Source organism: Hemitrygon akajei, chromosome 1, assembly GCF_048418815.1.
Source record: "Hemitrygon akajei chromosome 1, sHemAka1.3, whole genome shotgun sequence".
NCBI classification, from domain to species: Eukaryota; Metazoa; Chordata; class Chondrichthyes; order Myliobatiformes; family Dasyatidae; genus Hemitrygon; species Hemitrygon akajei.
The window spans coordinates 46,201,226-46,216,413 of record NC_133124.1 but is presented as its reverse complement, the minus strand read 5'-3'; the positions used below and the strand labels follow the sequence as shown (position 1 = coordinate 46,216,413).

At 39.9% G+C, this 15,188-nt stretch overlaps 1 protein-coding gene across 4 annotated transcripts in view; it reads right to left on the bottom strand.

Moving 5' to 3' along the window:
- The window catches only part of rb1cc1 (RB1-inducible coiled-coil 1), a 193,999-nt gene that overhangs the window by 156,482 nt on the left and 22,329 nt on the right, over positions 1-15,188 (bottom strand). For 3 of the 4 annotated variants that reach the window (XM_073042482.1, XM_073042490.1, XM_073042499.1), the window contains exons 2-5: positions 10,431-10,548; positions 9,389-9,515; positions 8,798-8,968; positions 5,179-5,381 (exon numbers count right to left, since the gene is read on the bottom strand). In XM_073042482.1, the coding sequence (XP_072898583.1) occupies positions 5,179-5,381; positions 8,798-8,968; positions 9,389-9,515; positions 10,431-10,501 (572 nt within the window). In that variant the 5' untranslated portion in view covers positions 10,502-10,548. Of the gene's footprint in view, positions 1-5,178; positions 5,382-8,797; positions 8,969-9,388; positions 9,516-10,430; positions 10,549-15,188 lie in introns of those variants that run through there. The other variant, XM_073042508.1, reaches the window with a different exon arrangement.

Below are 15,188 nucleotides of genomic sequence, written 5' to 3'. Positions count from 1 at the left end.
CTTGATCAAGACTTGTAGAATAACAGAAAATGCAATTGGTAACCTTTAAATATCTGAGTGTTACATAATACATTATTAGTCATCTGCCTAGGTTAAGAGAGAGAGAGAGAGAGAGAGAATTTCAGGTAGGGATGGTAAGAGAGTAAACAATAACCAAGCCTTAAGGTTAAATCCCAGTTCCCATCAGATGTTTTTCTTTTCCATACATGCATCACATTCCTAGGTTCATGCTTATAATGATACACTTCATATTACATTAACCTCTCATTAGTAACAATACAATTCATTCATTGGAAGGAGGGTGGGCATCTTAATAGAAACAGTGAGCTCTATCTGCTGTTTCCAAGAATGTAGTTATAGAAATTATAAATAGAAAACTCAAGTGCATGCTGATGCAAATTATAAACACAATAACTGAGTAAAAATAAAAGCATTTGGAAACATTGTGTTCTCGTAATATAGGAGGGCATTCAATCCACTGAGCCTATGCTAATTCTCAAAGCCGCCCCATTAATCCCAAACTCCACTTGCTCCACTGTTACATGTTCTTTATTATATCAGTTCCAACTTATTCTGCTATACTTGAGGTTAGGGTAAAAAAAATACTACTTTCAAGATAAATCAAAATATCAAAGTAAATTGTGTGACAAAGTTTTGGTTAATGTTCAAAGTTTATTATCGATGTACATATGTATCATCATATACAACCCTGAGCTTCATTTTCTTGTAGGCATATTCAATAAATCTATAATAGAATAATAACCATAAATGAATCAATGAAGGGATAGAACAAAATAATATTCAATTCCTTGACTATTATAGTCCAACAATGTGTCTGCAATGCCTTTCTCAGAAGAAATTAAAAGACAAAATAGCGACAGTGGAGGCTGAAGGAAGGATGAGCAACCTAACCATGGCACCATAGTTCAGGGAACCACTCAAGAGGGAGGAAAGACGAAAAATGTAGTGGTAATTGAGGAGAATATAGTCAGGGGAATACACAAGAGTTCTTTGTCGTGAGGATAGAGCATCTCGAAGGCTGTGTTGCCTGCCTGGTGCCCAGGTTCAGGACATCTTATCTGACCTGTAGAGGAATTTGCAGAAGGAGGGGAAAGATTCAATTGTCATGGACCATGTGGGTACCAATGACATAGGTAGAATGAGGAAACAGGTTCTGCTGAGGGAATTTGAGCACCTAGGAACCAAATTAAAAAGCAGAACCAAAAAGGAGGTAATCTCTGGATTACTACCTAAACCGCGTGCAAAATGGCAGAATGTCAAGAAGATTAGAGAGTTAAATGCCTGGTTCAAGGATTGGTGTGGGAGAAGTAGGCTTGAATTCATGGGAAATTGGCACTAGTATTGGAGAAGGAGGGAGCTGTACCAACAGGACAGGCTCCACCTGAACTGTGATGGAACCTGGATCCTAGCAAATTGCATAAATGGTGCTGTGGATAGGGCTTTAAACTAAATAGTAGGGGGGCGAGTTCAACATATTGGAGAAGTATGGATAAAGTAAAAAAAGAAAAGCGTGGATAAAGATAAAGAAAAAATAAAAGTGAAAAGTAAGAGTGGAGTGAAGAAAAGTCAAGTGCAAAAGAGTAAAAGATTACAAAATTTTAAAAGCACAATGAGTACAAGGGCACTTTAGTTGAATGCCCACAGTATTCCAAATAAGGTCAGTGAACTTGTGGCTCTAATCTGTACAAAAAGAGACCTGGTTACAGGGTGGAAACGATCGGGAATTAAATATCCAAGGATATCAGGTAATATGAAAGGATAGGCAGGAAGGCAAGGAAGGTGGGGTAGTGCTCTTAATTAAAGATGAGAGCAGGGCGATCGTGAGAGATGGTACAAAATCTAAGGAGCAGAATATTGAATCCATTTGGGTAGAGATTTGGAATAATAAAAGAGGAAAAAAAATCACTGGGAGTTGTCTATTGACCACCGAATAATAACATTTATAGTGGCACAGGCAATAAACAGAGAAATATCTGAGGCACGCAAGGATGGAACAGCAGTTATCGTGGGGACTTTAGCTTGCACATAGACTGAGTGAATCAAGTTGGTCGAGGCAGTCTAGAGGAGGACTTCATAGAATGTATCCATGTGGCTTTCTTGAACAGCATGTAACTGAACCTGCAAGGGAATGTGCCATCTTAGATCTGCTCCTGTGCAATGAGTCAGCAAGAATTAGTAATTTTGTAGTTAGAGATCCTCTAAAGAGTGATCACAGTATGACTGAATTTCTCATACAAATGGAGGGTGCAATAGTTCAGTCTAAAACCAGTGTATTATGCCTAAACAATGGAGACTACAATGGAATGAAGGAGGATTTGGCTCGTGTAGGCTGGAAACACAGGCGATATGGTGGGACAATTGAGGAACAGTGGAAGACTTTCAAAGAGATTTTTCACGGTGCTCAATAAAAGTATATTCCAGTTAAAAGCAAGGACAGTAAGGGTGAGGAGAGCCAGCCTTGGAGAACTAAGGAAATAAAAAGAAATCAAACTAAAAACTCGTGCATACAAAGTCGCCAGGAGTAGTGGGAAACTGGAAGATTGGGGAAAACTTTAAAAAGCAAGTAGGTAGCACTAAGCAATCAATAAAGGGAAATAACTAGCACAAAAGATAAAAACGGATAGTAAAAGCTTCTATGATTATATAAAGCGGAAAAGGGTGGCTAAATTGAATGAAGGTCTCTTGGAGGACAAGAAGGGGGAATTGATATTGGGTAATAGGAAATGGCCAAGGTTTTGAATTACCATTTTGTATCGGTCTTCACGGTGGAGGATCTATCTAACATACTGAAGAGAGCTGTTATGGATGCGATGGAAGGTGAGACCTCAATATAATAGCTATCACTAAAGAGGAAGTGCTGAGCAAACTTGTGGGCCTGAAGACAGACAAGGCCCAGGTCTTGATGGAATGTATCCCAGGGTACTGAAAATAGTTATAGTAAAGACTTTGGTGATGATTTACCAAAATTCTCTGGACTCTGGGCAGGTCCCGGGGGACTGGAAGATGGCAAATGTCATGCCACTGTTCAAAAAAGGATGTAGGCAAAAGGCAGGTAACTATAGGCCAGTTAAGTTTAACATCTGTAACTGGGAAAATGCTTGAAGCTATCATTAAAAAAAAGCGAGCTATCGGGAAAGAAATCAGGCAGACACAGCATGGATTCAGCAAAGGCAGGTCCTGTTTGACAAACTCACTGGAGTTCTTTGAGGATATAATGAGCGTAGTGGGTATAGGAGAACAGATGGACATTATTTACTCGGAATTACTGCCGCTGTCTGGTTCATTCAGGCAGAGGCCCAGCTCGCAGTGCATGGATCTTACAAGCCAACACAAAATATTACTGTTGTCACAGTGTTAGACAGCTCTACGGCAAACCAGGACAATGAGTGCCCTACAGCACCCTCTGGAAGTCAGCGGCTACAAATCTCTTAAGCAGCTCCTTCTAGAGAATTTCAAACTTGCCGGGTCCGACCACACCCGTTGGCTCTTCTCACTGCCTGGGTTAAGCGTCTCCAATCAGTTCAGATCGATGGACCACATGTTGTCCCTCCTTGGCGGGCATCATCTTCAGAGAGCTTTTCCTGCTACAACTACCAGGCAAGGTGCAGTCGGCTCTGGCTCACTCTCCCCTCAGAGACTTTGAAGCTCTAGTGAGGGATGCTGACAAGGTGTTTTCCATCACCAAGGGGGCTTGTACAACCACGCAGCAAGATGGCTTCACCACCTCGCTGCGGCTTGATAACGTTTCTACCACGCGAGCTTTGGTCCTAGAGCTAAGAAGTGTCGGTCACCCCGCAGGTTCAAAGAGTTGGGAAAGCAGAACGGCTGGTACCCATTAACTGCTATGGGCATCAGCAGGTCAGGCAGTTTGTTGTTCATTACAGACTGTTTCTAGGCGCCACTTCCTCTGTGACACAGGCACTCAGTTGAACATCCTGCCCGCATCTAGATTAGACATACGAACCTGGAAATAAGCACTATCTCTTGAGACTGCAAACAGCAGCGCCACCCGGACTTTTGGTAAGCATGAGATGGCATTGTGCTTTGGCAAGCAGAAGTTCTGCTGGAATTTAGTGTACATACACACACGTGTACACATTTGCTTTGCCATTTGTTTGTGGGGCAAAATAAAACTTACATTAGAAGTAATTACAGTCGTGTCAATTTGCAGTCGTGTCAAGGTCTTGCAAGAGATAATTAATGTCTGAATATCTGCTCTAAGAGATTCTATCATAACATTCCAAAAGCATCATTGCCATCTGCAACATATCTGGCAATATTGCAAGAGGAACAAGGATAGCTGATGAATGGGAACACTACTACCTGCAGGTTCACTTCTAAGTATTACACTGTCTTGACCTGGAAATATATCACTCTTCCTTCATTTTCACTGGTCCAAAGCCACTGTGTGCAAGTTCCTTCAGCAAATCTGCAGCAATTCAAAGTGCTAGTTCACCACCACTTTGTCAAAGACAATTAACAAATGGTAATAAATGTTAGCCCTGTCAGCAATTTCCAAATCTTAAGAAATAAATTTTTAAATATGAAAGCCTGGTATTGGATTTTCAACACAAAAGCTTTTTTAAAATACTTCAACAGTACTTTTCCTGCTTCATTTGCAGAGATTAGTGAATCCCAATTACTCCAAGTTCACAAAAACATAAATATCAACGGAATACTACAATATGTCAAGCATTAGATCATAAACAATGCAAGTGCAATACTTAAATGATTCTGCACAATATAAAAAGCATATGCACAGTATTGGCCATTCATAAATAGTTCAATGATTCTGGGATGCAGAATAAATCAAAAAATTGAGTTTTTCTTCTCAGGTGAGCTCAAGATACACAGAAGTTTCACTCGTGTTCAGCTGGCAGCAATAGAAGAGAGAGAGGGGTCAGTGAAGGGTTCACATAGTTACTTATGTTGCAACAGCTTCCGGAAAGAAATGGCTATTGTATATTTCTCCCCCAAGAGAATTAATGGAATGCAACAAAACAATTTGCAAAAGCCATGGCAGTAGTACACCCCCTAAACACCCAAATATTATAAATGAAGTACTTTTGCATGTACTAAACCTTAGTGTTCCCAAAGAAACAAATCAAAGATCCAACACTATTCATTGTGGAAATTAAAGCATTCACCCAAACCTACTTTGTGAGTTTTTGCTTAATATCTTCCACAGAATGTTCATAATTGCTGTATGCGTTTTCAAACTTTGTTAGCAGCCTTTGAAAAGAATGCGTACAGTCTTCCAAATTGGCCATAATGGCAGCCCAACCTTGATGCTGGAGGTGTTCATCATGGACCAGTCTTTCACAGAATGAGCACAGTTTCTTTGCAACTTCATACATCTCCTACCAAAGAAAACAAAACAAAGATTAAAAATGGCATCGGAGGAGTGGAGCGAAGTCAAGATGGTGCAAAGCGGTGACTCCTTTGCTTGCATCTTCGGAAACAGCTTTACTTTTATCTTTGGTATCTCGTTTTTTTCCAAGGTTCTTTTGAAGAGTGTGACCTGGAGTTACACTTTGACTCCAATTCTTTGCAGGAATGGGGCCCGCTCTCAGGGCCTCACGACTGGCTGCTTTTTGATATCCCAAGGGCTCAGCCCGGAAGGTGAGCGTGCCTTCAGGGTGCCGGACTTTTGCGGCTTTGGAGACGTGTCGATTTTAGTCCAGTGCACCTGACTGCATCACGGGAGCACATGGAACATCGAGAGCAGGTGCCGGTGGTTGCATGTCCTGAGAGCTGCATCTTTCTGGGGCTGACTCTCTGGTGCAGAGCTTAGAAAAAGTGATGCAACAGACTTTTAACATCATAAATCAGTGAGTTGTTTGTTATGTCTCCCCTCTCACTGTGAAACATGGACACCTCTTTTTCCCTTTATTAGGGAGAGAAAGAGCCAGTGGTATGTCAAATTACTGGGTGAACAAGTAGTTTTTGGGTACTGCAAGTCTGTGTCTTTATTGATACTAGCTGCATGTTTGAGTGCTCGGTGGAGGGCGCAGATGCTTTTTTGCTAGTGGGGTGGATCATTGCTTTGCTGCTGCTTCTGCGTGGGAAAGGGAAGCTTGGAGGGAGGGGTCTGGGGTTTTCATCTGCGACTCATTCATTCTTTGGGGCGCTCCTCTGCTTTTGTGGATGTTGGCGAAGAAAAAGAATTTTTGGATGTATATTGCATACATCTCTGGCATTAAATGTACCTAAAAGGTTTCATATGATATTGTTTTCTTAGGGCAGCCAATGGTCAAAACCAAGGGGGCTCTTGTTTAATGTGCGTGGAGTAAACTTTAGGGGAGATATTAGATGTAGGTGTTTTTTAAAACTAGAGAGTGTGATATGTAGCTGGAATACATTGCCAGGAATGGTGGTAGAGGCTGATACAATAACGACTTTTAAAAGATTATTAGTTAAATGATGTAATAAAAAAATGGAGGGTTATGGGCCATATAGAAAGAAGTTAAATTGATCATGGAGTAGCTTTCCATTAGTCAGCACAAGATGACTGAATGAAGGCCTAACATGTTTCTATATTCTATGTTGCATGTTCTATGATCTTATCAAAAAAAAATGACAAATTGCTGATCAAAACTGGAACATCTTGGCAAATTCAACCTCATGCTTTCAATAATAATAATAATTTGTAAGTTTTCAAGAACACAACACAAGTGTTTTACATTAATACATTTGAAAAGCAAAAACTGTTTTGCAGACTATAACATCAATGCCAATTCATCAGTTTTTTTACCATGTGAAGGACAGATTCTGTATAACCATATAACAACTACAGCATGGAAACAGGCCATCTCCGCCCTTCTAGTCCACGCCGAATGCTTACTCTCACCTAGTCCCACCTACCTGCACTCAGCCCATAACCCTCCATTCCTTTCCCATCCATATACCTATCCAATTTTTTTTTTTAAATGACAAAATCGAACCTGCCTCTACCACTTCTACTGGAAGCTCGTTCCACATAGCTACCACCCTCTGCAAAGAAGTTCCCCCTCGTGTTACCCCTAAACTCTTGCCCCTTAACTCTCAACTCATGTCCTCGTTTGAATTACAAGAGTACATCCACCATTCACATAAATTCCATAAGGCTTTGATCTAATACACATCTCAAAAGCCTGTTGTCCAACTAGAATGCCACTGTGTCAAAATTCAGCCAAGATCATCTGTTTTGTTTGAACCAGAGCAAGATCTATATCTGATCACCATATTTATCCTTAATTGCTTGCATCTTTTTTTATTACCTGCTTACTAGTCATTTATAGAAGATTTTTAAATGGCCTTTCATGTTAACTGCAATTGTATTTCCAATTTCCTGGGTGTCAACATCTCAGAGGATCAACTATGGGCCAAAAAAATTGATACAATTATGAAGGCAGCATCCCAGTATATCCACTTCATTAGAAGTTTGATGAGAGTTGTTATGTCAGCAAATACTCTTGCAAATTTATTTCGATATATGGCAGAGAGTATTTTCTGGTTGCATCGCAGCTTGGTATATAGGTTCTAATGCACAGAACCGCAGAGGGTTGTAGATTCAGCCAGCTCTATCAAGAGCACAACATCAAGGACATTGTAAGAGGCAATACCTCAAAAGGGTAGCACCCATCACCAAGAGACCCCACTATCCAGCACATGCTCTCTTCTCATTACCACCAGGGAAGCAGTACAGGAGCCTGAAGACCAACACACAACAATTCAATCTCTCCTTCATCAATGATCCTAGCACAATGGCTTACACTCCCTTTCCTTTTTGCACTATTTATAGTAATTCTATGCTTTGCACTGTACTGCTGCCACAAAACAAATGTTATGTCACATACAGTAAGACAGATGACAATAAAACCCATTCATTCTCTTTTCACTTCTGATTTCTGAATTTTCCCCATTAAAAACAACTTACATCTTTATTCCTCCTACCAAAATGCATTATCACACATTTTCCCATGTTGTGTTTGATTTGTTACTCCTTTGCCCATTCTTCTAACCTGTTCCTACACCTATCTTAGAATTGGCTGCAAACTTGGCCAAAATACTACCAGTTCTGCCATCCAGATTACCAACATACATGAAAGTTCAACATGGCAACCTGTCCCTTCAGCTCACCGACTATATCCACCAGACTTTACATATTTATGCATATACAGTCTAAGTTGATGTAATTCTTACGGTCTCACTTAGGAGACTAGTAAAAGATGACTATAAATGCACTGCAGTGTTACCTGCCACTTACAATCCTTTTTGTGCTTTATCCTGCTCTACAGTTACTGCAGGTAGGTTCCCATGCTTTGCCAATTCAGTTTAAATCCTCCCCCAAACACTTGGCATCAGGTTGAAAAGGACCAAATTACAACTAATCTTTGTGAGAGCGAGACAATTCACCTCTCTAAAATGCTTAGAGACCACAATTATTATGCTGGCACAGTTATGACATCATCTTGCAAGACATGTACCAATCAGACAAAAGCAGATCAAAATAAACTGTGGTGATGAAACATTCAGTGTTATTGCTACAAGTGTGTATTTCAAGAATAATTATATAGGGCTACAATCACACGCAGTAGTAAAGTTTATTGGAAAAGGCTCAGAATTGGGCAATAATGAAGAGTGTACAAGAGTCAAAGTAGGATGAGAGCAATATATTAACATTAACTTCAAGAACAAATCATGACCATTTACAGTCCAAGCAGGCATCTTAGAAAATATTAGTTGTCAAGAAAGGTAGTTTAATAGCTGTCAGCAACACATGCATTAATCTTACCACTGCGAGTTGAGTTCTAGAGGCTACTGTGTGAAAGACAGCTGGCATCATAAGAGATTCCTCCACTTTCAATCCCATCTCATTTTCTGCAGAGAATGTTGTCTTGGGAATCGTTGGTGCACGGTCACACAGAATCATTTCTTTGTTGTATAGAAAAATGGGATTTGTATCCTACAGTTCATAAATTTTAAAAGAGCGAAGTTTAAAACATACCCAAATTTGTTCAAAAGAATCTTACTACTAGGCAACAACGCTATTTGTGATTAGTTAGCAGAACACCCCTCTATTCTCAAAGCATGCAAGATCCTTTAAGGCCATTATACTTTTAATAAATGCACATCAGTTACAGAGAAAACAAAGGTGACATCTCAGTTGTAAACCAGTCCATGGATCCAAAGTTTACTGCTCCAAGTACTGAAATATAGCTGCAGTTTAGAATGCAAAGGCAGAAAAGTGCCATAAGCTAGCATTATTAAAGATTGGACAATTTTTAAAATGGTACTTTCTATTTTAAGAAATGCATTGAAACATTAGTGAGTTTTTAACCAAAAACCTTTAGGATTAACTTATCTGGACAAATCTGTCACTTACCGTTCCAGCACTGTAGCTACAAACACGCCTATCTGCCACCATGCATTCACCTCCATTGACAACCAATACTTGATGGTGAGTTGCAATCTTATATTTAGCCTGGATAGCATGTTTAAGGTCTGCAACACTGAAGTTATACAATTACCATACTTAACAATATATCTCCATTTACACTATACTACTTCAATTAAAAGCACATTATGTAATGTATTATTTTTCAACGTCCTCAATAGAAGGTCATGAAAAAACTTAAACGTCATTCCAAAAATTATAAGGGAAAATACAAAAGCTGGCTAATACCAGGTCTACCCTAGTCTTTTTCTAGATCTCAGACTCAAAGGTATTAATGAACAGAAATAATTAAGAGTAAAATGCAACTCATGCAATTTAAAGATACTAAAAAAGGTGTTACAAGTCATATACAGAAATTATTCTAAAACTTCCCGATTTTAAAGAAAATAAAAAGCTGCTGTGACAGAACTTCCAGAAGATAAATTTGATTGATGGTAAATACTGAAAGCAGCAAAATTAAAAATGCTTCATCTAGATTAGTAGAACATTTTTCTTGAATTGACAATTCAAGCTACAAATTAATCTTAAAAATATTTTCCTTTGCAAAGGATTATGAAAATGAACCAAGAACTGGTCTGGAAAAGCCTTCTTTCAATATAGGTAAGGAAGCTTGGGGAGGGCAAGGGTGAATGGCTAACTTTAGTTAAACTGCAGCTCTCAATGTGAAGGACTCCATTGACTGATCCAAGCAGGAATCATGAAACGTCTGCAAAAGTATGATAAACTTAACTTTACTTCAATTTTTATACTCTTTTTTTCAAGCCTCTGTTAGGTGCAAATCTATGCGTGTATCAGCTAATTTATTTCTGTAGCCAAAAAGTTTTTGTTCCTTTCATTGTTTAAATACAGACAATAAACCATCAAAATATGTACATTGTTAAATAATATACACACACACACACTACTGACCAAGACAGAACGCAGATGGAAACAACAGAACAACAGTAAAATTCTGAACATTTGTACTTACGTCTGTACAGCAAGCTCTGTGTCAAATGTAAGGGTAGTTCCAGTATTCACCAAAAATACATACAGCTTCATGTTGGCACCACTTCTTCAATTACTGTCTCACTTCAATCATTTATCTCCTATCCAGACAAAAAATTGAAAATAGTGCATTAAATAATGGTGTACTATGAGTGAACTGCAAGTGACTCAAATGTAAAAATATACAATCTGCTGCCAAATCAAAATTTGGATACAGCATGCACTTAATACTTCCGCTGCAGTTTTCAGTCCCATCAATGTTCTTCACTGTTACCTATGAATTCAGATCACTTATTTCACAAAGAAAGCAGCCAACACATAATGTACATTGTCTGACCTAAAGCCCTCCACAAGTTTAGGCCTTGCATGGTCCCATCTCCCATTGTAGTCTTGTTGAATTCATTGCATCAATGAAACCTCAACCCTAATCACACTTCAGACAGATTCCAAATTATGTAGTTTTGGGACATCATTGACACATTTAAAACATCTACAAGACATAGGAGAAGAATTAGGCCATTTGGCCCATCGAGCCTGCTCTGCCATTCAATCAGAGCTGATCCTTTTTTGACCTCCTCAGCCCCACTCCCCAGCCTTCACCCCATAACCTTTGATGCTGTGTCCAATCAAGAACCTATCAAGCTTTACCTTAAATGCACCCAATAAACTGGACTCCACAGCTGCCTGTGGTAATAAATTCCAGATTCACCAGCCTCTGGCTAAAGAAATTTCTCTGCATCTCTGTTTTAAATGGATACTCCTCTATCCTGAGGTTGTACCCTCTTGCCCTAGACTGCCCACCATGGGGGAAATTTTCCACATCTACTTTCTAGGCCTTTCAACATTCGAAAAGTTTCAATGAGAATCCCCCCTCCCCCCCCCCCCCCCCATCATTCTAAATTCCAGCAAGTTTAGACCGAGAGCCATCAAACGTTCTTGGTATGATATCCCTTTATCAACTTTACCTTTCCCTTTCTTTGCAGCTTATTATACGTCACCTACCATATACATCGTGTTTATGAACTTCTAAGACTTGACCCATTGCACTGTTCAAAACATCTACATTACCATTTGCAAATATCTCAGCTTTAATTTCCAACTCATCTTTAGGTACCCGCTGAATTTACACATCTTGCACAGATTTTAATTCCAATATTAACTAAATTTTGTTTTCTCCCTGCAAACTTGCTCCTCCTGTTCCCTCATATCAATATAGAAACATAGAACATTACAGCACAGTACAGGCCCTTCAGCCCTCCATGTTGTGCCGACCCATATAATCCTTAAAAAAAAGTACTAAACCCACACTAGCCCATAACCTTCTATTTTTCTTTCATCCATGTGCCTGTCCAAGAGGCTCTTAAATACCCCTAATGTTTTAGCTTCCACCACCATCACTGGCAAGTCATTCCAGGCACTCACAACCCTCTGTGTAAAAAACTTACCCCTGATGTCTCCCTTAAACTTCCCTCCCTTAATTTTGTACATGTGCCCTCTGGTGTTTGCTATTGGTGCTCTGGGAAACAGGTACTGACCACCCACCCTATCTATGCCTCTCATAATCTTGTAGACCTCAATCAAGTCCCCTCTCATTCTTCTGCGCTCCAAAGAGAAAAGTCCCAGCTCCGCTAACCTTGCTTCGTATGACTTGTTCTCCAAACCAGGCAACATCCTGGTAAATCTCCTCTGCACCCTCTCCATAGCTTCCACATCCTTCCTATAATGAGGTGAACAGAATTGAACACAATACTCTAAGTGCGCTCTCACCAGAGATTTGTAGTGTTGCAACATGACCTCTCTATACTATTGTCTACTAACCTACTAATTCACCTTCTTTATCAGTTCTTCCCCTTTCTTGCTCCTTAATGACTATTTTAATCCCCGAACAGATATTCTTTTGGATGCCCTGATACAATGTCAAGCCTGAACAGCATGTGTTTCTAGCAAATTACTTAACACAAGTCCTTTAGTATGCAGACAAGTACAACAAAACAAGCTGTGAGATACCCTCTCCTTTTACATTTTTGCCTGTCCTAAAATATGCTGTACATACCAGAAACAAACTGATGCCTCATTTAATGTTCCCTATGGTATCCTTAATAATCTTAACATTCATATTCCAATTTTTCCAAAAGCTATTGTGCAATCGTGCACAATCTTTTTGACAAATCACCCAGGTCATTTTCAATGTTCATGAAACTGGGTTTATTTAAGATCATACAAAGATCATACAGATCCAGATATAAATATTTTAGTTGTGAACTAATACACAAATTGTAAAACAGTAGATGTTTCTTTTATATTGTTACCAAAGAAGAAAATAATAGTTTCCTAATTTAAAATGAAAAGGATGGCCAGCAGCTTTGAGTGACAGTTGCGTCATCTTGCTCGAACTATTTTTTTTGTACTAGCTTAGGAAAGAATACTTACTGTAATGGATAAATTCTTTAAACACTATAACCTATCACCGTCAACATATTTTTTGAAATTCCACCATCTATCACTTACAACTTGCCCCTCTCTCACTCAGGTGTAAGAGAACGCTGAACTAAACACCGAGGTAAACCGTAGTCAATGAAGACAAGATCGCAGTAAGATTAACCGTTTACTGTTCACTCTTCCGCATTAACGTATGGTGAAAACTGTTGATAAAACAATACAAATGTATACAGTATTTATTTCCTTCTTGATATCACATTTACATCGTAAATACTTGCAAAAATAAACTACAACAACTACATTACATTAAAATGCAGCATACAGTCAGAATCTACCTACGCCATTGACTGCTTTAAATACAATTCAACACAAACTATTCGCAACTCTTTAACTAACGAAAACATAAACCTTATCAACCATCATTACTTTTAACAGAATCAGCGTTAACATTTTTAATTCAACACATCGATTATCTCATGAACTTACGGCGTTGCTTCACTGATGTTTCTAGTGCGTAAAAAGAAAACTTTTCTCGCGCTGATCCTGCACGTGTGAGCCCCCTCCTTCCCATTTCTCCAAACCGGTATTTTCCCACAAGACGCAGCGAAACCGGGTGTGACGTCATCGCATGCCACGATATATCACAGACAACGAATTTACTTTAAACAATCCTAACTTTAAATTAAAAATGCTAACAAACGAATTACTAAAGCGAAAATATTATAAACTAAACAAATGCCATAAAGGCAACACAATCTAGCTGCACAGATTCAGGAACTTGCACCATACACCAGGGTGCTCTCTAGAGTTACCTGATGAGGTAACCATAGTCTTTGGCCAGGAGCAGATGTCGTCAGGTGGTGCTCAACCTCCCTAGAGTGTTTCTGCCTTAATCACTATACTGTCTAATTGCCAGGTCAGCAGTAGTAGCCAAGTCACTGCCCATCTGTTCCAGACTTCCACCTCAATTCCTCTCGCCTGCTCCATATCCAGCAAGAGGTTCTTTCTGTTTCCTCCCCCATCCTGCAAGCTGCTTGATTCTTGCTCTTTTCATCAAGGCCCAGCACAGACTGCAATCTCCATGCAATCTTGCTGGGGACTCTCTACAGCTGATATTCACAGGGAATAGCCACGTCAGCCATCTTTTGTCTCTGCACTTCTTGACTAAGAACTGGTACTTCTGGGCCTCCCTCTCGTGAGTTTCCTTGCATCCTTCCTCCCATGCTACTGTGAGCTCTACCAGGATGATTTTCTTGTCTTTAGTAGACCACAGTATGATGCCTGGTTGAAGTGTGGTTTGCACAACCTCCAGGAACTGCAGCTTCCTCCCCACATCAACCCTCATCTCCCATGATTTGACAGGTTGCAGATTAGATTTAGGCTTCTTTGATATGACAGGTGTGGCCCTCTCCTTGATGAAAATGGCTGCCAGGTTAGCCCCTTTGCAAGATGGTCTCTTTTTACAAGTTGCATGCCATCTTGGGCAATGTCTCCCATCCATTCTGTAATGTACTGGTTAGGCACAGGAGAACATTCAGCCAGAGACTCATTCTACCGAGATGCAACACTGAGCGTCATAGGAAGTCATTCCTGCCTGTGGCCATCAAACTTTACAACTCCTCCCTCAGAGTGTCAGACACCCTGAGCCAATAGGCTGGTCCTGGACTAATTTCCACTTGGCATTATTTACTTACTATTAGTTAATTATTTATGGTTTTATATTGCTATATTTCTACACTATTCTTGGTTGGTGCGACTGTAACGAAACCCAATTTCCCTCAGGATCAATAAAGTATGTATGTCTGTCTGTCTGTCTGTTTACACCTCTCCCTCTCCAGTGAGTCAGCAAGGAACAGCAGGACAGATGGTAAGAAAGGCAGAAGAGATGTAGTCTCTAATGCTCTGCCCAAGTGATCTTGCACTTGAGAAGATTCCATTTCATCCAGGCACTGTGACCCCAACTCTACTGCCTTTGATATCCACCTTTCATCTTCATGGTTCTGTACCTCTGCCTGGATCACATTATGCCTATCCCTCCCCCATCATTGGAAGTGTGCTGAGCCGAGGCCTTGCCATCTCAAACATGGGTTACCAATGATGTCTCTCAATCTCAGGGAGTTCACTGCTTGGTCTATGGCCAAGTTGGCAGCCCACTTTCAGCCCAATCTTGTTATGACTCCTACTTTGTTTATTAGTTCTTTCATTGGAGCCCCTCAGTGTTAACACAATTCTACACTTTACCACCCTGAACTCCTCCACTACTGATGACACTGGGAGTTGTAGCTGACCTGATCTTATGCCA